This window comes from Monodelphis domestica, chromosome 6, assembly GCF_027887165.1.
Source record: "Monodelphis domestica isolate mMonDom1 chromosome 6, mMonDom1.pri, whole genome shotgun sequence".
Lineage (NCBI taxonomy): Eukaryota > Metazoa > Chordata > Mammalia > Didelphimorphia > Didelphidae > Monodelphis > Monodelphis domestica.
Window position 1 is genome coordinate 46,479,978 of NC_077232.1, and position 25,573 is coordinate 46,505,550.

The window sequence follows — 25,573 nt, forward strand, 5'->3', positions numbered from 1 at the left end:
ACAAGGTACCAACACTACTGAATGATTTGGGAAACATCATCCCAGAAGCTTATGTTTCTAAACTTCCCTTAATCATAATCTCCAAAATGATGAACTCATGTTTATATTCATGCTGTCATTCCTTGGTGTAATGAATCTGGAATTCAGAGGGAATTCTTATTTTCATCATAATTTGTTAAATGACTTATTTTTAATATTAAGAATGCATTAGAGAAATGTACTGCAGATACTATCTATAAAGTGCTTTTTGTATGATTTTATTTTTGGTTATTTGGGGTAATTTAAGACATGACATTTCACTTTCAAGTCCAATACTTGGTAGGGTCTATGATGTAGCCTATTTTCTCTTTAAAACCTACAATCTAATTCTAGTTTAGATGATGTGACAACATTCTTCCAATTTTTGAGGGCTATTATATAAAAATGACTTCTCTCTCATGATTAAGTCTATAGGAAATTGAGTGCTGAATAGGACTACCTTTTAAGTAATTTAATTGAAGATAAGATTAAAAAGCCTGGTCTGATCATTAATGAATTAGTGAAATCTTTTTATTATTTTTTAGCAAAATCATAAATAAGATTAAATAACTAAAGTAAAAACCACATTAATCCAATATTTGAAGCCTGCTCCCTCAAAGGCCACCCCCCCAATAATATTAAATATTTCTAATAACAAAAACAGCTTAGAAAAGTGTTTTGTTGTTAATGGATTTGGTCTTTTTCTGTATTTAAGAGCAAGAAATCTAATTTATCTTTCAAAATACCTTCTTTCCTAAAGGAAGACATCATTCATTCACATAAGTTTCTTCACCTATAAATACAAAAAATTAGAGGAAATAATCTCAAAATTAGCTAGTGGTTTGCTAAGACTTTTTATCCAAGTTGAAAGCTTTTTTGGGGTATTCCACCAAGTCATAATGACTATGAAAGATACAAAACACACAAAAGCTCATTTTCACAGTAGAAATCAAGATGAAGCAGTAATGGCTGAGAAGCTTGCTTTATTGTCTTATAATTCCAGTAGGTGTCAGCAAAAACCAAACAAATTACATGCAAAATTTTACAACAAAACAAAATGCCTTTAGCAAAGTAACTATTAAACTGGAAACATTGCTGCTTTTCCTACAAAGAGCCAAGAGCCCTGTGTTTGGCTTCCAAAAGTTTTACCTATCTAAAAGTAGGATGTTAAATACTACTATTAATAGATTTATTTCTTGTTGTGTGAATAGTATATAGCTTAGATACTACAAAGATACACACACACAAAAAAACAGATTGTAGAAGCTATACATGGATGGATGTACCCACATGAATAGAGTACCCATACAAATAAGATGAAAAAAACAAAACAAACCACAACCCCAAAACTTAAGTCAGTTTTAAATCAGATCTTCTTGGACAACAGCTATCACCTCCGAAACATTTCCTTTCTCTGAATTATCATAGATATGATGCTAAACAAAGCTACACGTTTGTCTCCACAATAAACTGACAAGTCTTCAAGTAGGAAAAACTCACCCCCCCCCCAATAAATATTTAAGTATATAGCTTTCTTAGGATATTTTTATATTTAATAGCATATTTCTGATAAGGTACAATACAGCTATATGTATAATACCTATATAACTCACATAAACACTATGCTCAGTAGATTAACAGATTGGGACTCAACACAATCAATAAAGATTTTTCTAACATAAATGAACATGCCCACATCAAGAAAGTAAAATTAATATGGGCTGTGAGGCCCTAGTAGGCAAAGTCTTATCAAAGCCTTGGATATTACAACTAGATTTTCTAACACAAAATTCCATCAGTATGATATTCATTGCAAAAGTACAGCTAGGCACTAGACTTTTAGAAAGTCAAATAAAACTATGTTAAAAAAAAAAAACCTTTTTTAATAACATCATACTACTCAATTATGCAAAAGTACAATTTAACTAGCAACAATCAAAATATGTACGTGAAAACACAAATCTAGATGTTTACACTTCTAATTTCAATGTATCTTTTTTGTTTTTTTTTTTAGCATGCTAATAACACCAACTTTTCTACCAGAATCCATATAGAACGGAAATTTGTAGTTTTATCATTTATTTTAAGAGTCAGGTTTCCTTAAGCCAAGCAAAAACATAGAAGTAGAAAGGACCTGAAGGATTCTGTTAGCACACTCACTTTAAACAAGAAATGGACTTACAGATTCATTGTTTAAAAATGTAGAACACTAACCAGTCTGGCAAATTGTCATCCAGGAAAGTAGTAGGATTTACATTTCTCAGTGAACTCTTTTAAAGTGAGAATTCTTTGGAAGGCAGGATCTTCAAAGCTAAATTTGTATGAGAAACTGATGAAAGGAGGAACTGTAAATGTTCTTTGGGTAATTTCCCAAGGAATGTGTGCCAGGGACTTGGTACCAACATTTAAAAATTGCTTTTTAAATCATTTGAAATATAAGAACTCTTATTTTGAAGACTATGTATTACCTCGAGACTATTGTATTCTATTTTTATTGTGAGAATTATACCTCTTCTAAAAAAAACAAAGCCATTAACACTGTATATACCTAAGGACCATCCTATTATAACTTATTGAAGGATTACAGAAACACAAATCTTGTATGTCAATAAATACTTAAAAGGACAGGAAACCTAAATTCCATTTGGTGAAAAGGCTTATTTGGTTTGAATCATGTAAAGGACTGAGAGGGTGGTGGTAGTGGTGGTGGTAACAGAGTTGCATCTATTAGCTCAATTCAGAAATCCAGGCCAAAAACTTAAAAATAGTAAAAAATCTTTGACTTGACAAAAGGCTGGATAGAAAAGGCCTAAGAACACTTAGGATAGCCTTATAAACAATTGAATTTTAATTTTGTTTCTTTATTCAAAGTGAATATAATCTGAAAAACTGCTTTGAAGATTTTTGGCCTGTTTAATTCTTAGTAACCAATACAGAACGGTTTTTAATAATTGTATAAAGGTATGTTTCTTTGCACAGTCAAGTACTATTCCCCCATCTACTTGGCTAGCTTATTTATCTACAACATACTAAAGCTGATTTTTAAAAGTCCAGCTAAAATGTACACAAAACAATGAATTCTGAAACATCTAGTATACAACATTCATATGGAAACGACATTTTTCAAACCTTCTGTCACTAGTTTATCATGCTTAAATTCTAAATATATTCTACAGCAGAATTTTTGAGCTACATAGAATTAGATTAGCTCATTTTCAAACAATTCAAATTACCCAGCATGCTTATTATGAATAATCTCTCCTCCTTCTATCTCAATCTGTTCATAAAGCCATTTTCTGTCACAGCGGCATTCAGCTCCACACTTGTTAGAACCACAATTGGGACAAGCGTAGAAACAACCCAGACAATCTTCATCAAGGCAGTCACAGAGATCCATTCCACTGAATATCAGTAGGCCTTGGCTGTCATAGACTTTGCTCTTTGGTGGTATCACCTGCCTATAAAAAAAAGAAAATAAGTTGTTTCTAAAAAGAAATCTAGCATTATGATTACCTAGTTCCTAACAAAGTAAATACCTACCTCTCCCCCCAAAACAATTTCCTTAGCAACTAACTTTTAGCAGAAAATCCAAAACAATCTGAAAGTAGTGAGGAGAGGGAGAATTTTTTACAATTTATTCCAGATGGATAAAATGACAAAAGATTTCTAATATTCACTGTGACTACTTCTATTAAGTTGGGTATGATTCTGCAGATGTGGTTGATAATATTATATCAAAGCAAATCATATATGTAGTAGTCACAAATCTCCATTTAAGAAGTGATAATCTAAATTCTTTGGATTGATGGGAGCCTATCTCCCAAAGTTGAAAAGGTCACCTAAAAATATCAACTTAATGTAGGAATAGGAAGGTAACTTCACTCACAAATCTTCTGTTAAAACACCCCCCCCCCCCAACCAAAGCTTATCACTTTTGTTATTCATTTGAGGGTGTGGGTAGTTTTACTTCAATACTGTGGAACACAAGAGTTTTTTTTAATAAACAAAAATTCCTTCCAGTATAGCAAAATATAAAAATGCATCAAACAAAACTTAAGAAATATTCCTAGTCAAAGGAAATATGCAGAAATGTTACTGTAGTTAGTATTTGTATTGTGTTAGCTTTACTATTTTGATTTCAATCTGAAAGGCAATGTTCAGAAAAATAAATCACACTTTTAGTCAGCTACCCTGATTAATTTTGTTGGTTTTATTTCTGTAGCTCCCCAAATTTAGATCTAAATTTAAAACACTTAGTGTCTTGAAGTTTGAAGACCATAACTTACTATCATGCTATAAATTATGATCTCTACATATAATTTACTTATTTAATAAAAGCAGAATTTATAAGAGTTGAAACCTAGAAACCACTTTCATTTATAAAATGAATAAACTGGGACCAAGGGACATTTCTCCGTTATGCTCCCTTCCCCGCCTATTTTTGGAAATCTCAGAAATGAAGATGAAACAAAAATTAGTCAAGATGTCAGATGGTCAGCTTCCATTTCTTAATATTAATTGCCTACCTGTCTGAATTGGTTGCCTTGGTTTGCCTTCTCTTTTCCCTCTTACCAGTAGTAGTCTCTGGAGTAAATTCAGTTTGCTTTCCTGGATTTGCAAACTGTAAGGACCTCAAGGCTTTAGCAGTCCTCCCCTAAAGAAAGGCAAAAGTTCCAAAATTAGACTTCTACAATTATTAAGCATCCCCACTTAATGACTGCCAAGCCATCCATCCAGAATAGAATACTGCCTGCCTTGCACAAAAGTGAAACAAAGCCTGGGAGGCCCAATGCACTCAAACTGAACCTTATTCTGAAGATGGCATCAGGCCATTATTCATTGCCTACTGTTTCTCAGGTTATACAACTCTTAAACAATCTTGGTTATTCCATTTATTATATATACAACAGCAAATGAAAAGCAGCACAGAAGGGAGGCATAAGAGGAAGACACACTGGCAGCAGAACTAAAGGTTGATAGCAATGAAGAGGAAGGAAAAACAACAAACAAAACAAAAGTCAATCCAGCACAGTGAAAATAGTTGAGTCAAAAGATTTAAGTTGTTTCTGTTTGAGAAATCAGTGAATCGTGAGACTTTAGAGATAAAGTTTCAACATTCAAAGGGGAAGGTTTTTCAGTTATTTCATACATATTTCTGATGATGTGTTACAGGAGTCTGTGATAAAACAACATTTAGTTTTCTAAAATGTGACTATTAAGTAACAACCAAGGGAAAGGTCACTGTAGTAGCAGGAATGAAAAAGTGCTTTCTAACACATGGTATTGTTATGGGGGGGAAGGGAAGGAAGAACAGTTTGTTACTCATTAATATGCAATATAAGCCCGTGCCAAGCAATTTTTCATGAGTTTGACTGTTGAATTGTTAAGTTATTACAAATAGAAGGCACACACTTTTCAAGATAACCTTGAAAACAAAGAGACCCCTCCTCTCATACCACAAAAACCAAAACTGTTCACAAAGCAGAATGTTTTTGGTAACCCCCACAGGAGGCATAAAATTAAGAAAAAGGGCAACAAGATTCTGAACTGTGTTCCTAGACACACCCACAAATCCAAACATGGGTGAGGAGATAAAAAAAGAGAAAAAAAGAGCAAGGAGAAACATTTATTGCAAGCCACCTGCTATTATCTCCTGGCCAGCCTTCTAGTTATGAAAAGTTATCACTCCTTACCACTTAAATGCCGAAAAATGGGGGTGGGGTGAGTGGGAATAAGTAAGCACCACTTAAATTATTCCCACCTGTCTAAATTTTGAATACATAATATACTTTGACTTAAAGTGCCTATGAGTATGATTTTCTTAAATGTGCTTCTTATACTACCCAAGCAAAACTCTAAATTGTAGACCTAAGTAAGTTAAAAATTGGCCCATAATACATACGTCTGAATCAGCTTTTCTTTTTTGACGATCTTCAGATTCAACATCCACACTTCCATTGATTATCTGTGTGCATTTTGGACAAAGCTTCCAACCAGGTACAAGCTGTCTTCCAAACTTGGCACTTAGGAAAGTGGCATCATCTAAGTCAATCGCATGCAAATTTTTCTTGGCAAGTTTTTTGTGTATGTTAAAAGGATCACAACATGACTTTTGCAAGTCCTCAAATCGATCAATGTAAATTTTTGCATGATGGAAGCAAATTGTATTGTTTCCAGAGAGGGTCATTCCGGTTCTAAGCTGAAGTAAAAGCGCATCATTTGATGACAATTCTTGCAAGGTCTTGAAGCCAGTATGTCGCGTATAGTATGTCTTATGACATTCATTGGTAGCACGAAGCTGAACTCCAACTGAACAGGGATCCATCTTACTTCCTTAGAACAACCTATTTCACCGTTTTTTATTCTGCCTAGGTTTTTTTCTGTAGCCTCTAGTAGGTTCTATTGAGGATCACCCTAGAGAAAGCATTAAAGTGAATAAGATTTGTTATATATATTTTTTTAACCTAGAGGCCTGACACTAAAAAGTACAACACTTATATACCACCCTATAGAATTTTATCCCCCAACCCCCTTCTTATTTAGACTGAAAATATAAATTTACTTTTAAGGGAATTTAAAAAAAAGAAATTTTCTTTCATGCACCATATTCTGGATACATTGGTAGTTGTATAAAGTTCATCAACATTTTCAACATGAGATAGCCATACTCAACCCAGCTGTCAAATCCAACAAATTTAACTTTACTTTACCACTTAAGATAACCAGAATTCTGGGTACTAGAAATAGAAAAAGACTATGACTGCCTTTTCCAGGGCAAAAAGCTTACTATAGGTAAAATTCTGAAACTGGATAAATTTGTTTTCAGAATCACAAATTCCCTCAAATTCTAATAATGGGAGGCACCCAAACCTACCACCATTGTCAACCCTTTCCCCCTTCCCGGAAACTCCAATTTGCTTGTAATAGCTGATTTTAATTGTGTTGATTTGACAGTTATTCTGCTATTTCATACTCTAAGAAGTTCAGAAAGCAAAATAAAAAACCAAAAAGTTGGGCCAATGTTGAAATAAAACATGGGGAAGGGGGGGTCAATAGAGGCCACTAAATAGGCAAACTAGCCTAGCCTGGAAATTTCTTTCTTCCTTTTAAAACCCTTACCTTCTGTCTTGGAATCAATACAAAGTATACATATACATATACATATGTATTGATTCCAAGACAGAAGAGTGGTAAGGGCTAGGCAATGGGAGTTAAGTGACTTGCCTAGGGTCACCCAGCTGGGAAGTGTCCGAGGCCACATTTGAACCTAGGACCTCTCTTCTCTAGGCCTGGCTCTTGATTCACTGATCTACCCAGATGCCCTCTGATAATTTAATTCTTAAGAAGTTTCCTAAGCTAGTTCTACTTTCAACAGTTTGTTCCCATTTACCATTTCAGAACATAAAGCTTCAAGGTTTTTCCATAATGGTTTCCCCCAAGTGCAATAGTTTATTTGAACATTTCTAAAATAATAATTTATCTAACTTAAAACAACTGTTTTAATTACTTTAATTACTTTTTATTACTTATTTACCCATCCTTTTGATTTTTTCCTTGCTTGTAATCAGTATTTAAGGTGGAGTTTCATCAGCTTAAATTAAAACTAAATTCATTTATCAAGGAGAGACACAAAATTTCCTTAGCAGTCCCTGCCTGCTGTAGCCAAGATTTTGCATAATGGGACACAAGAATAACATTTTACTGCATCTAAAAATTGCCTATAATCACACTTCTCTGGACCTGTGTCCTTATAAGTAAATGAGTGGGTTTGGTTTAGATGTGTCGAGTTTCTTACCAGTTCCAAAGGTATGAGTCTGTCCATGTGTCTTTTGAAATAAGAGGCCCTGGGTACAAAGTAAGGGCTTAATAAAATGCTCAATAAATGATTGGGATAATTAGGATGGCTTTCTTTAACCAGAGCCATTTAGACCCCCACCATCCCCAATCAAAAGTCTTTAAGAATTGGAAGGGATCTCAGACATCATCTCCCTAAGTCTAACCTCTACCTGAAGCTTGAATCCCCTCCTTGACATTTCTGACAAGTAATCATCTAGTCTCTGCTCAAAGATAGCCATTAACAAACAGGGAATTCTACCAAGGCAGCACATTCCACTTTTGGATAGCTTAGATAGTTGGGCCTTTTATTTCACTCAAACTTCACGCCATTTCCAGAATAATAAAATTGAAGTTCTTATTACCCCCACAAAATTGTGCATGGGCATGTACATACACAGACACATATACACCCTTGTTCTCATGTAGATTCCTTGTTTGCACTCAGAATGTGATGAGGAGAAATAAAAAGTTTTAAATAATCACAAAGATTTACTTTAGTGACTGAAATTCCTCAGACTGCCCAATGAAAAGGGCCAGATTTCCTCACATGAGTAGAGGGCCTATCAATGACCTTTTCTGCAGATAATTCCCTTAAAATTATTAATGAGCCAAGGAGTCTCTTTCTCAAAGAAGATTAGAAGTGTGCTCATCAGTGTGGGTAATCCTCCATTGGTGCAGATCCCATCCAAGACTTCTCATCCTGTGTAATTCTTGTCCAAATATCCTCTAGAGGAGTTACCCAACACATTGGAGGCTTTCCTCCAGGTATTTTAATATTTTGTGAGTATCAGAGCAATGCTTAGGCTGTTCATTTGTTATCCTATGAAAAGTCAAATTCCTTTTCTGGTTATACACGCTGTGCTTTTACATGATTTCTTGCATACAAGTCATTATTGACAATATGCTGCAGTCTACTTAAACCCATCAGGAATCTTTCCATAAGTCACCTGTAATTTTGATCCTTCTGAGGGCTTAATATTCCATGATTTGCAGGCATATAGCAGCAGTGGGAGAAAACTGATGTTAGTAAGATGGACTTCTGCAGCAAAGGGAAGCTTGGAATGTCTGAAAGCGTTGTGAACTTTCCCAAATGTAATCCAGCCTGCAGTTTTCTTCCTTCTATTTAATTGAGCCCAGCTCGTTGTCCACCAATTGACTGCCCACCCACTTACATTTCACAATCTGAGCAATAAGCCATAATTTCTCCAAAACATTAAAAACTGGTAAAACAACAGATTTGCCAATGTTTCTATGGCATCTATTTTTTTAATCAAGTGCAGAACCACTGCCATTGGTATTCAGTGATCAGCGTACAAGATAAGAAAAGGAAAATACTTAAAAAGATATGGTTGAGGGCAAAATAGGTGGCTCTGCTGGTAAGACGGCCAGGACTGGAGTAGGTAGGACCTGAATTCAAATGTGGCATAAGACACTTCCTAGCTGTGTGATCCTGGGTAAGTCACCCCTAGTTTGCCTAGCGCTTACTCTTTTGACTTAAGAGTTGTTACAAAGACAGAAAAGGTTTTAATAATTAAGAAGTTGAGATGAACAGGTGAATCTGATCAAATACTCAGGGAAGAAATTCATTGTAGAAGTGACAATTAAGCAAACAAGACAATGGTGGCTGGCTATCCAAGAGGAAAAGTACATACAGCTTCTGTTTTAGCTACATGGCTTGATCCAATCCTTCAGCATCAATTCACTCAAATATATATATATAAATATAAATTCTGTCTCGATTTGCCATCAGAGCAGTAGAATCTTTCATGTAGAATCTGAATGGACTATATATATATATGAAGGTCAAGGTGATATTAGTAGTAGACAATGACCATTAAAATGTCAATCAGAAGCCATTTTTGGAAAAGCAATTATTTTTTACAAGTTCCAGGGGGTAAATTGTTAAAAAAAGAGTAGGTGCAATTGATTTTATCCTTACCACTCACTTACTAGCTAGGTGACCTTGAGCAACTTGCTAGTCGGGAACCCCACCCCACCCCAAATAAGGCATTAAAATATGCACAAACTTAACTATAGGCTGTAACACCTCCCTTAGAGCACTTCTGCAACTGCATGGCGCAGTATATGGGAAGAAAATGTGCACAAATTGTTCTGGAAAATGGAAGACAAAAGTATCAGGGTTGTCTTACAATACCCCCCCCCCCAATTTAATGATTTGGTATGTTCTCTCCTCAAATAAAGGTAAGAAAAGGCTTTAAAAAAGTTTTAAAGATACTCCAATGTCAAACATCAAAGTATCACAAAGGGAAAACTCTCCAAGGAAAGGATGATAGACCTATTGAACACAAAAAGGGCAGCAGTAATTACAAAATCTTTATAGGAACCATTTATGCAACATTCTCCACAGGGCTTGAAGAAAGTCAAGCCTTCACAGGTAATTTAAAAGCCATAAACCACATCTTCACAATCACAACTAAGATGTGGAGGATATTATTTTTTGTTGTTAGTGTATGTTGATTTGATAAAACAAGAAATCTCAGATTTTATTTCCAAAACCAAAAAGATCACATGATTCCTTGATAACAATATGCACCTCCTGATTACCGATATTCCACAGGGCACAAAAGGGGAAGAATCAAGCTTACCAAAAATGTCCTCCCTTGTCATAAAGGATGCTCTATACCACAATTAGAAGAATTTCTTTATAACATCAATCACAGAACATTAGGATTTGAAAAGAACCAGTGGCTGCCTTATTATGAGCTCTTCAAGGGCAGGGACTCTTGCTTTTCTTTGTATTTTCAGCATGTAGCTTCAGTGCTTGGCACATATAGTAGATACTTAATAAATCTTCGCTGACTGACAAAATTTTTTTGGCTTTGCTTTTAAAGCCCTCTCCCAACCTCCAAGAGTCTATAAAAGAATTGTGAGGTTTTGCAGAACTTCAATCTAAAGATGTTTAGTCTGATTTCATGGAGCCTCAGAACTTTTCAGTGATCTACATCAACTCAAAGAATCAATACACAAAGGGCTGGAAGGGAAAACACAAGTGAATATTACCTTTTAATATAGTCATCTTCCTAGAATGGAAAAAGATAAACCCTTGAAATTCATTTTCCTATCCCCTCCCAACATGAATCTTAGTTTGCAATTTTTCTGCATGTCCTTTTTTTGGGGAGGTGGGGTTAAGGGCCAAGAATCCCTAGAAATCCTTACTTAAAAAAAAAAAATTCACCTCCCTAACATCTAGCCATTCAAAGATTGAATCCTCCCATTATCAGTCTTACAACATCTGAAAGCAGCTATCATCTTCCCCATTTCTATGACTTTTGTTTTTCCAGGGTAATCAACCTTTGGTTCTCATTTGAAACTGCGTCATCACATCCAAGATCCCCACAAACCATAATTCCCTTTTTCCTCATCTGTCCTAATGCTTTCTTCAGTCTTATTAGCATTTCAACAGGCACTAGCCTTCTCCTTCTGAATCACTTGCACCCTTCTCTTTCTGGGGTTCCCAGAGCTTAGCTTGTGAGTCACTCCCCATTTCCTCACCCCTCTCAGTTGAAAGAATAGTAATGATCAGCACCAAATCCACTACAAATCCATGCTAAACAAACCAGAACCCACTAATACAAAACTCCATTTTGATCAAAACCCAGCAGTATTCCCTTACTCCATCCATACTTCAACATTCCCCAGGCCCTCCAGCTTTCCACAGATGAACATCATCCATGCTGAATTTCCCCATTACCTACCCTCTGCACCTAAAACCCCTCACTCTTCTCCCTTGCTTGGAGTCTGTCTTAGGACAAAGTGGGTGTCACCTTCCGTCTCCTTGGAGAGCTGGAGCAATCCTTTCCTTATTTTCCCCTTTTAATCTTTCCTACTATCTACAAAAATAAAAAACTTCAATGACTACATGATCACCTCCAATTATCACCCTTCATCTCTCCTTCCCCAATCACTTCTTTAAAACCCTCAACTTCTGTCTTATTACCAATTCTAAGCAGAGAGCCAGCAAGGGTTAGGAAATCTCGTTACCTATTAAACAACTAGAAACAAATGTTGTCCCCAGCCTTTCCTGTTAATTACTTAACTATCCCTAATTGATTCCACACAGCCCTCAAATTGATTTAGTCTCCAAAAGACTTGGATAAAAGGGTGGGACTGGAGATAGGTGGTATCTTAGTGGACACAGCCAGTAGGTCCTGGGTTCAAATGTAACTAAAGATACTTCCAGATATGTGACCCTGGGCAAGTCACTTAACTCATTGATAGCCCATATAGCTCTCCTGTCTTGGAATCAATACACTGTACTGATTCTGGAAAATAAGGATTTTTAAAAAATTAAAAACTTGGTAACAAATGCTTAGTATAGTGAATCAACACGAGGAGGTGGATCCTTAATAACCAGGCATTTAAATTTGCCCTCACAACAGCAGGGCCTTCTCGGCCCAGCCTGCTGGGCCCCTCCCCCACCCTCTCCCTCGAGTCCGCATTGCGGCATTCCAAAGCATTACATCATTGCACCAAACCATTTGACCACACCCCCGAGGTCGGCCATTTTGATTGCTTACACCATTTTCCAATTCCATGACGCCATGGAAAATCTTTGAACAAGACTTCAAAATAAACGGATTTTGAGAGTCCATCCCAATGCTGTAACTGTGGGGTCACGGCGCGGGTTTGTTTTGGATACATGAAACTCTGCAGTCGCCCTCCATCCCCATTCCCGAGCGTCCCGGCTCCCCGGCCCCCAACCCCCCCCCCCTTCGCCAGCTTCCTGGGGCGTCGTCTCCTCTTGTACCTCTTCTGGCACCCCCAGCGCCTGGCACGGAGAAGAAGCTTTATTAATAGACACTTGACTGACGAAGATGCCTGGGGGACCCACAGCTCCCGCCCCTCCTCCCAAATACCATTCTAAAAGTGACACAACCCCACGGAAGCTGCGGCGAAAAATTCCAAAGGTCTGCCGACCCCCGAAATTCAACCTGCGTAGGAGCGCAGAGGCCATCTTGTCCACACCTGCTGCCTTACATTCGGGGCAACAGAAACGTAGCTTTTTAAGGGACCAGCACCAACGAGGATTTGAACACAGTGCTTTGTTGCAGGCTTCGTAGCTGCCTCCGCCCCCTCCCTTTCTAGAAACTCATGCCAAGAGAAATTGGGGGGTTCGCCAAAGTCGGCGAGGGCATTTGTGGGGGATGAAAACCCTGGGTCCTTAAACACCCCCCCACCTCCACCCTGGGCATGGCGCCAAGAAAAAGAGAGACGGGGTAGGGGAGATGCACACCGAAGAGTACCGAGGTAGTGAAAAAAGCGGCGGGACCAGGATTCAAGCCTGGGAGCCTTTGCCCGAGGCAGCTCCGGTGCCTGCTAGGCCCAAGACCCGAACCCTTCACCCTCACCGCTTTCCAGCCCCGGTCACCATGCAGTACCTTGCCCGGCGCCCGTCCTGGCTCCTGCCGCGCCGTCGCCCGCACCTCAGTAGTCTGGCCCGTAGCAGCCATGAAATAACGGCTCCTCACGTAGCAACCACCAACTCGACCAGCTCGCTCCGCCCACTACCACCGACAGAACGCTGAGACGCGCTAGAGCGGCCCCTTCTAAAGAGACGCCGCCGCCGTAACCAGCGAGAGGACACGCACGGGGGCGGGGCGGAGCTGGCCGTGCCTACAGCGGTTGCGAATTCGAACGCCATCTTGGGAAGGGCAGCCAGGCCCTGTGAGGCCTCCAAATGGGGGTAGTGGGCCGGGATGGGCTAGACTTAGCGTTACGTGAGGACGCACCAGTGGGCCAGACGCACCACTGGGAAATGTTCTTAGTGGTGTGTGCCCCAGAGTGTTCATCCTGCAGTGAAGATGACCATTCATTCCTTCATTCCCTCCCTTTTTCCTTCTCTTCCACCCTCTGCTCTTTCCTCCCTCCCTCCCTCCCTTCTTCCTTCTCTTCCACCCTCTACTCTTTCCTCCCTCCCTCCCTCCCTTCTTCCCTTCCTCCGTCCCTCTCTTCTACCCCCTTACTTCTTTTTCTCTCCCTCCCTTCTTCCTTCCTTCTTCCCTTCCTATCTGTCCCTTTCCTTTCTTCCTCAAGTGTATGAATTCTATTCATTAATTTGGTGTTGGTTCAGAGAGCCTCACTTTCTTCCTGAACAAAGTCCAAGGTCTTGAATTTATATCTTGTCCAGGGAACCTTACTGGGCAGCCAACAGAGGGGAGGGAAAGTATTATTACTCTTCTGAGTATGTGGACGCCCAACAAACAGTTATAGAAATAGACTGTGTCAAATAAGTAGTATGATTATTCTAAGTCATAGGAAGAGATTCAAATGGAATGAATTCCCAGTTCATGGGAGGTGTCACTATAGATATTTCTATTTATTATAGACACTATATATTTTTCTATTTAGATATCTCATTAAAAGAGATGTAGAATATTAATCTTAGAGTGAAAAAGATCTAGAATCTAGTCCTCTGACACAGACTGATGTGTATTCCAGGCAACTCTCTAAGATTAAGCCCTGGGTATTTGTTTTTTTACTGTGTGTCATAGACCCCTTTGGCAGTCTAATAAAATCTGTGAACTTGTTCTTTAAAAAAGTTCTAAAATATTTAACATAAAACACACAGAATTACAAAGGAAACAAAAAGTTGGTGAAAATTGGGAAGTATTTTTTTCCCCATCTAAGTTTACAGATCCTTGACATCTATTTTATCTTCCTTGGGGGGAAAGGAAAGAGAAGAAGCATTGTATTAAGTGCCTACTATGGTGCCAGGCACTGTGGTAAATGCTTTTTTTACAAATACCTCATCTGACCCTCACAACCACCCTAGGAAGTTGGGGCTATTATTATTCCCATCTTACAGTTGAGGACAAAGGCAAACATTAAGTGATTTGTCCAGGGTCCCACAGTAAGTTTCTGAGGCTTGATTTGAATTCAGCTCTTCCTGATGCTAGGCCCAGGATTTTACTCATTGGTTCACTAGTTGCCTTTTAAAATTGTTCCATATTTCTATTTCTGACCTCACTGTTAAATGCTGGGTAGTTCTCTAATGGGATGATATTTTTGCCAAAGGATTTTTCTTTACTCCAGGATGACAAACCTGCTTCCTTCTCTAGGGCTTCCTCTTTTTCCTCAGGAGGACGAGAGAGTTCAGGATTTTACAAGTGGGGTTTTACCCTAGGATGCTAAAATGTAAAAGTCACTGATGGCATTTATATTTCTTCTTTAGAACTGAGTCTAGAAAAGTGATGATCCCTTTCTTTTTTTGAGCATTATTACATGGCCTCTGAGGTCTTTTTTATTCCCAAATTATATGGTTCTCTAAACTTAGCAAGAATAATTACCTAAATTAGGAAGTTATCTAATAATTATTTCCTTCCCTCCTCCCACCTCCTGGAAGCAGCTATATTTCAGTCAAGCTCCTGGAATCCTCTCCATTAAGGATATCCCAGAATCTCAAAACAGTGGGAGTTAGTGTCTTGGTGTCTCTATTTCTTCCCTCTCTGGGTGTCATAGGATCATTAGTTCCAGAACTAGAAGGAACCTCAGAGATGCACTAGTCCAAAGTTCTCCTTTTATAGATGGTTGTGACTTGTCCAAGGTCTAACAAGTAACCAAGAAACAGAGGTAGGATTTGAATTTAGGTTCTCTGATTCCAAAGCCAGAGTTCTTTCTACTATACCAAACTACTTCACTTGAGCACTAAAGCTTTCTTCACCCTACCACCTATTCAAATGATTTGTTAAAAAAAAAAAAGATTTGAGGATGCTTTTATGTGGTTTCCTCAGGGCATAAGAATTGCTAGTTATGGCTCTGCTGGTTATAGATTCAGGCATTCAGTTAACAGGTATTAAGTAGCTACTATGTGCCAGATGAAGGGGATACAAAGAGAGGCAAAAGACAGGTACTGCCCTTGAGCTCACAATCTAAAGGGGGAGACAACAAGTAAACAGAGTTGTACACACTACATATGATAAGTGGGAGATAAATCAACAGAGAGAAGGCATTAGCAATTGGCAAAAGTTTTTGGTAGAAAGAGGGATTTTAGCTGGAGTTTGAAGGAAGGCAGAGAAGCCAGGAGGCACCAATGAAGAGAAAGAGAATTCAAGGCAATGGAGATAGACAGAAAATGCCCAGTGGGATTTTACATTTGATCTTGGTGGTAATAGGGAGCCACTGAAATTTATTGAATGGAGAGGGTGACCTGTTTAGACATGCACTTTAAGAAGATCACTTTGGTATCTAAGGGAGAATTGACTCAAATTGGGAGACATTTGAGGTAAGGAAGGAACTGGAGGCTACCGTAATATAGAATTTCTCCTCTCCAAATATAAACTCTCCCAACACACCTGGACACAGAACTATAGAATTTCAGGGTTGGAATGGACTCCAGTAGCCATCTAGAACAACCTATACCCCACAAATAATCCCCACTACTCTTTAGGAGTAGGCAGCACATCAGTCTCTAAAGCTCAAGGTTCTGAGTTTGATGTTCAGAAGGAGGGGGTGATATACTGAGAGAGGTGGAGACAAGAAGAGTCATTCAGCTTGGGCTTAACCTCCACCTCAAGTGGATTGTCTTTTACTTTAGGGTCCATTATTCAGCCTGAAACTGCTAGCCTCAGATTCTCTTCAGGGTGAATTCCCATAGGAACAGGGAACAGTACAAACTTTGGGGTCTCCAACTTACAATCTAATCCTAAAACTTGGGGTTCATCAGATTTTACTAGGCTACAAGTTTGGGATTTCTAGATTCCATGTTGATAGTACCTTCTTAAGCAGACACTCAACCACATGATTCTACTTGGGAGCCTGAGTCAGATTAAAATGATGTTCTTATTTGATTTTAATGTACTGATGTATTAATTTAAGTGTGTGTGTGTGTGTGTGTGTGTGTGTGTGTGTGTGTGTATGCTTTTCTAAGTCAATATTCAACCTATAGGGCTCCTCATGTATTGTTTAGATGCCTCCAATTCCAGGTAGACACCATTGCTCTACAATAGTAGGAGGATCTGGACATGAGTCCAGTTTGGCACATGCTGAGTTTAAGATATCTATGGACCATGTACTTCAAGATGTCAGATACAAGTCTCCTGAGGTTAGGTGAGGACAGAGGTTAGGGCTGGATAATCTGAGAATGATTAACCCAGAGATGAAAATGGAATCCATAGGAGCTGGTAAGATCACTAAGTGAAATAATAGAGAAGGTGGTCCAGGAGAGAGCCCCAGGGACAGCTAGGGTTCATGGGCATGGCCTTGGATAAACATCCAGCAAAGGATGCTGAGGAGTCATCTGATAGGGAGGACAACCAGGATGGAGCATTGACTCTAAAACCCAGAGGGAAAAGGGTAGCATTTGAGAAGAGGGTGACTGTCCAAGGCTCCTGAGAGCTCCAGAGATTTAAGAAAAGACTTCAGTTTCTTCATCTGTAAAATAAAATCACCTCTAAGATCTACTTCAAAGTGCTGTTGGGGCTAAAATGAGATGAACTACTTTGTACACTTTAGGCAAGGGCTGTATCACTGTCTGTTATGACTTTATGGTTATTTAGGTTAATAACTTAAGCAAACAAGCCTTAGAGAACAGCAAAAAATAGAAGTCATCTAATGCCCTAAATTTTCTTCAAAAGCATATACTCAGGGGCAGCTGGGTAGATCAGTGGATTGAGAGCCAGGCCTAGAGACAGGAGGTCCTAGGTTCAAATCTGGCCTCAGATACTTCCCAGCTGTGTGACCCTGGGCAAGTCACTTGACCCCCATTGCCTAACCCTTACCACTCTTCTGCCTTGGAACCAATACACAGTATTGATTCCAAGAAGAAAGGTAAGGGTTGAAAAAGGAAGAAAAAGCATATACTAATGGAATTCTATCTTCATCTCTAGTTGTTTTCCCCTCCTTTATGATAGGCTGGGCATTCCAACGTGGGGTGAGGTGGGGTGGGGAGACTGAAGGGGTAATACAATTAAATAGAATGTCCTCCAAGAGCTCAGTCACTTTTGGGGAATGTTGCTTTTTAGAGCTGTGGGTTGCTGTGTTGCTGGAGAGCCACCAGAGGGAGAGCAGAGCATAACTTTTTCAACAAGTCTTTATCTAAGTTCTGTTCATTCTTTTTTTCATGAGATAATAATCCAGAACCATGACATCATAAACCTAGATCTGTTTACTTCAATCCCTTCATTTTTACAAGTGAGAGATGAGGCCCAAAGAAATTTAATGATTTGTCTAAGGTCACACAAGGAAATGTATGACATCACTGTGTAAAGATGAATTTAGAGTTGTGACTTTAAATCTAGATTTAAATGACCACCAAATAAAATTCCCAAGTCAGTCTGGAAATTTATGGTAATTTAATTAATATAGAGGGAATGAATTTAAGGAGAAGAGAGAGGGAGAGGAAAAAGAGTTAATTTAAACTGCTCTGGCTCAGGCTGAGCCAGGAAGGAGTTAAAGGCCTTGGCCAAAGGGGCCTCCCTGAGCCCAAGGGAAAGGAAGTCAGTCTTATCACTTACCAGGAGACCTTCTCAAGGAAGCTGTCTGAGTGAGCTCCCAGGCTGCTCACAGGAAGTGATCAGCCAGATCCAACTTTCCTGGGAAAAAGATTTTGAGAGATGAAAAAATCCCAAATATATAGACCTTTTACCCTTATGTCTCCACCTCTAAATTTTCACATCTACCAATCACATCAAAGGCTTTCTCCAGGGTCTGCCCATACGCTACTTCACACTTTTTTGTTAAGTTCACCTTTTGTGAGTTACTTGACCTTTTTGTGATTAATTTAACCTTTATAGTTACTTAACACCTTTTTGTATTAAGGTCTAAAACTAGACTTAGCTTAAAGTTCTAGCTTCACTGTAAGGTGAGAACTAAGGACCTTCATTGTTCAACTAGAAGATTACAACTTTCTCTTCCCCTAAAGTATGTCTAAGTAGGGTGGAGTAATGTAAAGTACTAGGAGACATTACTGACTGTTAAAGAGTGTCTTCATTGTTACAATCAGGAGATAGCTAAATCAAATCTTATAAAGGAAGGTCTGAGTGAGGTGGAGTAGTTTTAAAATTCACAGCTGGGATTCAAAGTCTTATTCTTTGGTTCTAAATCCACTGATCACATTGTACTTTTTGTTTTTGTTTAGATTCTCCATGCTTGGATGTGGAATTTTTTTCATTTTTTTTGGCTATAACAGTAACAAAAAGTCAATCTGAGTTTCCCTCTTTGGGGAAAATAATACCTGGAGGCTCCAGGTGTTTATTAAATACTAAAGGACCTAGCAAGTAGTTTTAAGCATAGGATTTTATTAATTTATTAATGAATTAATTATTTACTCTTAGTGTACATAATTGACTGTGTTTTGAGGAAAATTCCTAAGTTTATTTAGCTCAAGAAATTTTGCTGAGAGAGAACTTCCAGATTATGATCCCAATAAATAAATAAAATTTTGTGAGTTACTAGAAACTCAGAAAGGCAAGGTAATGAATGTCCATGGTGAAACAGGTAGTGTCAGAAGTAGGTTTCAAACTTGGAGCTTCATGAATTAAAGACCAACACTGACCACCATACTGTAATTCCTTCTCTATATCATAAGTTCTTTCTAACATGGGTATCAAATGCTGCTCCTACTATGTTCAAATGATTCAATGATTTTTAAAAAAAGAATTATATATAACTGACCATTGGTACTGTTGGACATGGAACTATTATATAGTCAGAAAAAATCACTTTTTTAATTAATTCCGCACAATTCCTGAAAGCCTCCACTTAAGAGCTGCACAAGTTTGGGTTTCTATATTCCACCTTGACAGCATGTATTCCAACAGTTATGAATTACATTGAGGAAAACTTCAAGGTAATGATACCAAGAGTTAAGCAAATAGCCAATAAACTACTTGTTTGGGAACCAAACTGATTGGAAGTAGGAGATTGAAGTGTGGGTTTAGAACATGGCAACAGGTCTTAAGTAAAATAAATAAATAAACAAACAAATAAACAAATAAATAAATGAAATACTATGTGGTCCAAATTTTTAAGTTTTTTAAAAAGTTAATATGTGTCAACATGGAACCTAGGAACCCCAAACTTATGGCCTAGTGGGATCTGGTGAACCCCAGGTTTCAGGATTAACTTGTAGGTTGAAGACCCCAAAGTTTGTACTTGTTCCAGGTTCCCTAGGGAATCTACCCTGAAGGGAATCCCAAGCTAACAGTGTCAGACTGAGTGGCAGACCCTCTGGTGAATGACAATCCCAGTTGGGTGGGACTAAGCATATGCTAAGGATCCTCCTTGTTTTAGGGAGTCTCCCCTATTGTATCAGACCCTTTCCCAGGAAGATCCACACCTAGGCAGGAACCATCCTTTAGTATCCATTAAGTAGCCCCTTCTCTTACACCCTAGCCTCTACCTATGATTCCCAAGCTTGATTGTATCCAGTCAGTGTGGTTTGAACACTCCCATTTCCTTGTAGCTATAGTGATGTCAATCATCTTTCCCTGCCCCTGGATTCCCTAAATAGTATATAGGTTCCCCTAATTCTTTTGTTCCTTGGAGTCGTCATCTAGGGCGGTGGCACTCCCAGGAATAAAATCCCCAGAATCCAGGGTTTATACCCTGAAAAAGTTGTGGCACCAGACTCTGAGTAAAGAATCAAATACTGGATTTATCCCTCTCCTGATTAAAGACTTGGTTTTTCTGACTATTTGATAGTTCTGTTATTTCCAAGTTAACATATGTCTAACATGACATGAATATAGTTTTCAATATTAATTTTGACATTGCAGAATTAAGAACCTTAGGCTTTTGTTAAGCTGGAAAAAACACAGCACTATTAAATAGTCAGAAAAAACATGTCTTTTATCAGTATAGGGATGGTGTTCAATATTCGGAAGCCACACAGAGCCATAGGCCCCTGCACTCTGGCTACACCACCCCTGGGAGGACTACCACACTAGAGGACATCTCCTAAGCACCATAGAATTTGAGTAATTTATATACCTTTTGGGGAACTGAGAGGGAGAGGATGCTGATACAATAGGAGAAACTTCTAGGACAAAAGGATATTTAGCATTTGATGAAAACCTTCTAACTCCACCTAACTAGAACTATTAAGTATCTTAAGGCCTATTATCCAGTCTGAGACCAGCAGAATCTGTGATCTCTCTAGAGGCAAACTCTCACTGGACAAAAGCTAGCAGTTTCCCCTTCACAAGGGTGATGGGGGAGGTCTTAAAGCAAAGTCTGAGAGGCACCTTGTTGCTTCTGTTGTAGTGGGGATTATTTGAAGGATGGGCATTGTTTAGATGGCTACTAAAGTCCTCTCCAACCCTGAAATTCTATAATTCTGGGTCTTGGTGTGTTGGGAGAAGATTGTTTGGAGAGGCAAAACAAGGGGGAGGAAAAGGCTTTCAGTTGAAGAAAGGGTTGTGTTGAAGCCCAAGAACAGTTGTGATGGTGGGAAGTATTCACATGAAAGCATCATTAGTCCCCACTCTTCACTTCTATTTTTTTTAAACCTTTACCTTTTGTCTTAGAATCAATACTAAATATCTGTTTACAACTTAGACAAGTGATAACTGGGGTTAGGTGATTTGCCCAGGGTCACACAGCAAGGAAGTATCTGAGGTCAGATTTAAACTTAGAACTTCCTGTCTCCAGACCTGACTCTATCCACTTAGCCACCTAGCTGCCCCTGCCCCCAGTCTTAAGTGACTACCATAGTTTATAAATGTTTCACATCAATTTTCTATAATCCAGTTACTAGTTTCTAGGAATATAATGGGAATTGAAAGAATTCATTTCTCCTAATCAGTTAGGAGTATAAGTGGGAGAATTTCTTTTCCTTTTCTTTCCCTCCCTCCCTCCCTCCTTCCCTTTCCTCCCTTCCTCCCTTCCTCCCTTCCTCCCTTCCTTCCTTCCTTCCTTCCTTCCTTCCTTCCTTCCTTCCTTCCTTCCTTCCTTCCTCCCTTCCTTCCTTCCTTCCTTCCTTCCTTCCTTCCTTCCTTCCTTCCTTCCTCCCTTCCTCCCTTCCTCCCTTCCTTCCTTCCTTCCTTCCTTCCTTCCTTCCTTCCTTCCTTCCTTCCTTCCTTCCTTCCTTCCTTCCTTCCTTCCTTCCTTCCTTCCTTCCTTCCTTCCTTCCTTCTCTCCCTCCCTGTCAGCCACAGCAGCTGACAGTAGCGCCAGCAGATGGCAGCAACAGCTTGTGGAGAAACAATGAACTCCGGCTTCCAATTCTTAGAAGACAAGCCCTGAGAGGTAGGGATGTTCATGGAGATGGAGAGGATGGGGAGTTATGGAGATAGACCAGAGGAGGGGCTACGGCAAGTAAACCTTGGAATTTCCCTGGGTGAGCTGGGAGCCTGGACACAGAAGTGGGAGCCATGACCGTGCCCTTTCTTACACATTACCCCCCCCCCCCCGCCCCCGCCCTCCCCTCAGGTGTTTTCTGTCAGAAAGTCCTCTTCCTCACCAGTGTAGGAGGCTGTGGAAGACTGAAAACTTTCATGAATGAGGTGACTGAGAATAATTCTAGGAAGCTTTTTTCTCTCTCTTTTTAAAATTATCATTTTTTGGTCTTTTTAAAACTCATCTTCTATCTTAGAATCAATACTGTGTATTGGTTCCAAGGCAGAAGAGCAGTAAAGGCTAGGCAACTAGGGATAAGTGATTTGTTCAGGATCATACAACTAGGAAGCTTCTGAGGTCAATTTGAACCCAGGATCTCCTGTTTTTAGGCCTGGCTCTCAATCTATTGAGTCATCTAGCTATCCCCTTACCTTTCTAGTCTGTTATGACAGAATACTCCACAGAATGAGGGAGAAGAGAAGGAAAATGAGTTAAATTAAGGAGAAGGAAAGAGAGGAGAGAAACAGAGAAAGGGAAGAGAAATTTCAGAGCAGAGGGAGAAAGATAAAGGTAAAGAAAGTTGGGAGTGAAGGTGACAGTGCTAAAAAGGTAGAATAGGACTAACAAAGTAAAAACAAGAAAAATGACTGAGACCATAGACCTTCACAGAAAGTTGCCATATTGGTTCTCCAGCAAAGTTAGGGACAAAAGTTACTTATGAAAATAGCAAAGGTCTGAGGATCTTGTTTTTAGAAAGTTGGGAGAAGTGGGAAGCTTGATGGCTTAGTGAATTGAGAGCCAGACCTAGAGTCAGGAGGTCCTAGGTTCAGATTTGATCTCAGATGCTTCCTAATTCTATGACTTTGGGCAAGTCACTTAACCCCCATGGCCTAGCCCTTACTGCTCTTCTGCCTTAGAACTGAGTGAGATAGAACTAAGTGTATTCAGAATGAATATTTGGCTTGCACCCCATTTCTTCAAGGCAAAAGCTCAGTTTACTAGGGAAGGAGATATGGAAGCTAGTTTGTTGCTTTTGGTGACTGTTTTATCTAAAAGTCCCAGAGATGAGCCAGGAAGGAGTGATTGATAATAAGGAACAAAGGGCCCCAACTCAAGGTCAGTTGCCAGTTCCATCACTTCTTTATCTCTTAAAGGAATGTGGAATGTAACTTTTCCTTTGTACTTTGCTATTTTAAGTTAGAAACTTCCCCTTTCAAGACTGTGTCACAATTTTCCCAACCAGAACAGTGATGGGAGGGGAGGATGGGACTGTTTTGTGATTAGAGACCCTCTATATTTTTTATCTGAGCTTATCCATTTGGCACTTGTCATTAGGACATTTGTTCCTTTTGGTGAAAAGAATAATAAAACTGCTGTCTCCTTTTACTCTGGCCTTCTGAATATGAATCCAGTTTTTCATAAGTGGGGAGTCTGTGTTTGTTTGTTATCTTATCCCATACAGAACCAATATACAATATGGATTCTAAGACTGAAGTTAAGGGTTAAAAAAAAAAAGAAAGTAGGAAGAGCAGGCATCTATTGTCATGTTCCATTTTGAGTGTGAAATATCCTCAAAGAAAAGGAAAAGGGGCTCAAAAGATGCCTATCCACTTTCCAGATTTTAGTGAATGACTAGTGTAAAAATGAAAGTTGGGGACAGGGAGAAGGATCTGAAAAGACATAGAGCAATGGTGATCTTATACAGGGGTGTAGAAGGTGGAAGAATGTCATATATAAGGGACAGAAAAATAGAATGAAAACATGACTCTAAGAAATAGGTCTCAAGCCATGACTGAAGAAGAGGAAACTGGAGTATCTGAAGAGCTTTTCCTCTAAGGAATGATGTCTATAGGGGCTGTTAGGAAAGAGATTCTCCAGGAAGGGATAGTGGAAAGGGTGAAATTATGGTTGAGACTGAAAAAAAATTTAAATTTAAGTGGTCACCAAGGGAAATCCCAAATAATAAAATACCCAAGTCAGCTGCCCAATTTCATGGTGATTTAATTGATATAGTAGAGAAGATTTTAAGAAGAAGGAGGAAGGAAGAGGCTAGTCCCGGGCAGGAAGATAAGAGATCTAGAAAGTAAGGGTTTGAGTGTGAAGGAGGAAAGAATCAGCCTGACCTCCAAAGAGGATAAGCTAAGATGCCCCAACCTGAAATCAGCTCCAGGGCAAAACTCACCACTCAACACTCCAAGATGTTGGAACGCTTAGCAAGCTGCCAGGCAGAGTCGTCTCTCCAGGGGAAGAGGAGGGGCCAAGAAGTGCAGTGCCTTATATGGACATTTTTACATCATTTTTCTGCATCTCATCTGTACCAATGAGGACTTAGCTTGACTTAAGACAGCCCAGAGGTCTGTCCTTTTTTTTTGCACATGTCTGTTGAAGGCCATCTCCTCCGATAATTAAATATTGAGTTTGATGCAGACCTTCAAAATCTTGTTAAACTGAGTAGGGTGAAGAATGTAGAGTTTCCAAGACCTGATTCTATTATTCCAAGTATCTCCATTGTTACTGATCAGGAAATAGCTAAATCACATCTTCTAAAGAATGGTCTGATTAGGTGGAATAGTTTTGAATTTCACAATAGACAAATAGTGGTGATTGGTGATTTTTGCTTGAAGTGTCCTGGTGCATTTTTGGTATCCATAACAAAAGGGTCATTGAGCTATGAATTTAAAGCTGGAAAGGATTTCATATGCCATTTAGTTCAATATTCTTTTTTCAGGGTTAGATGGGATGAGAAGAGACCTTCCTGTGAGGAACTGCCTCTTCCAATTTGGATTTGTGGCCTGAGAGAGTTGTCTTGGGAGCTGTGAGATTTAGGGACTTCCCCAGAGTCATCTAGCTATTGTCTGTCAAAGTTAGGGCTTGTTCCCAGGTCTATGTAGCTCTTGGGTTTACTCTCTTTCTCCTATTCTATGACACCTCTTAACCTTTTCATTTTTCAGAGAAGGAATCTGAGATTCAGAGAGAAATAATTTGCTCAGGTTTGTATAGGTGATAAATACCAGAGCCAAGATTTGAATTGAATTCTTCTGATTTCACAGAATAGTATGAAAATCTACTCTGTTCTTGTAGAAGGAATGGGGTGTGATAGAGCATTCCTGGATGTTTTTCAAATTTAATGACTATTGTCCTGGACATGCAAACTGTGAGGATCACAGGCCTTCTTGCTCTGTGAATGCTTGTGATTACTACCAACATTTGGTGCTTCTCACACAAAGATTATCCTACTAGAGAGAATCCAGAAATATATGTAAAGGATGATGAAGCTCAGGGCAAGTGACTGAAGACCTTCCAACACACATGTGTTTTCAGTCCAGCTGCAGATTGAAGGTAAGGACTTTAAAACATAAAGGCAGACTTGGGAAGTCAGTAGTTGGTTAAGAAGATGGTGTCTAAGAACAGAATTTGGTTTTCT

General features: G+C 39.1%; 1 protein-coding gene across 2 annotated transcripts; it reads right to left on the reverse strand.

The window, feature by feature from the left end:
* Window positions 1–984: 984 nt before the first annotated feature.
* Window positions 985–24,390, reverse strand: ARL14EP (ADP ribosylation factor like GTPase 14 effector protein). Of its 2 annotated transcripts, XM_056801990.1 has the most exons (5): window positions 24,332–24,390; window positions 18,327–18,404; window positions 5,921–6,432; window positions 4,545–4,672; window positions 985–3,476 (listed from the first exon to the last, which is right to left on the reverse strand). In XM_056801990.1, the coding sequence occupies exons 3-5, from the start codon at window positions 6,341–6,343 to the stop codon at window positions 3,248–3,250; spliced, it is 780 nt and encodes a 259-aa protein (XP_056657968.1). In that variant the 5' UTR covers window positions 6,344–6,432; window positions 18,327–18,404; window positions 24,332–24,390; the 3' UTR covers window positions 985–3,247. The 2 variants fall into 2 exon arrangements, with proteins under 2 accessions (XP_056657968.1, XP_001380319.2); XM_001380282.5 differs by lacking the exons at window positions 18,327–18,404; window positions 24,332–24,390 and adding an exon at window positions 13,254–13,390.
* Window positions 24,391–25,573: the final 1,183 nt, after the last annotated feature.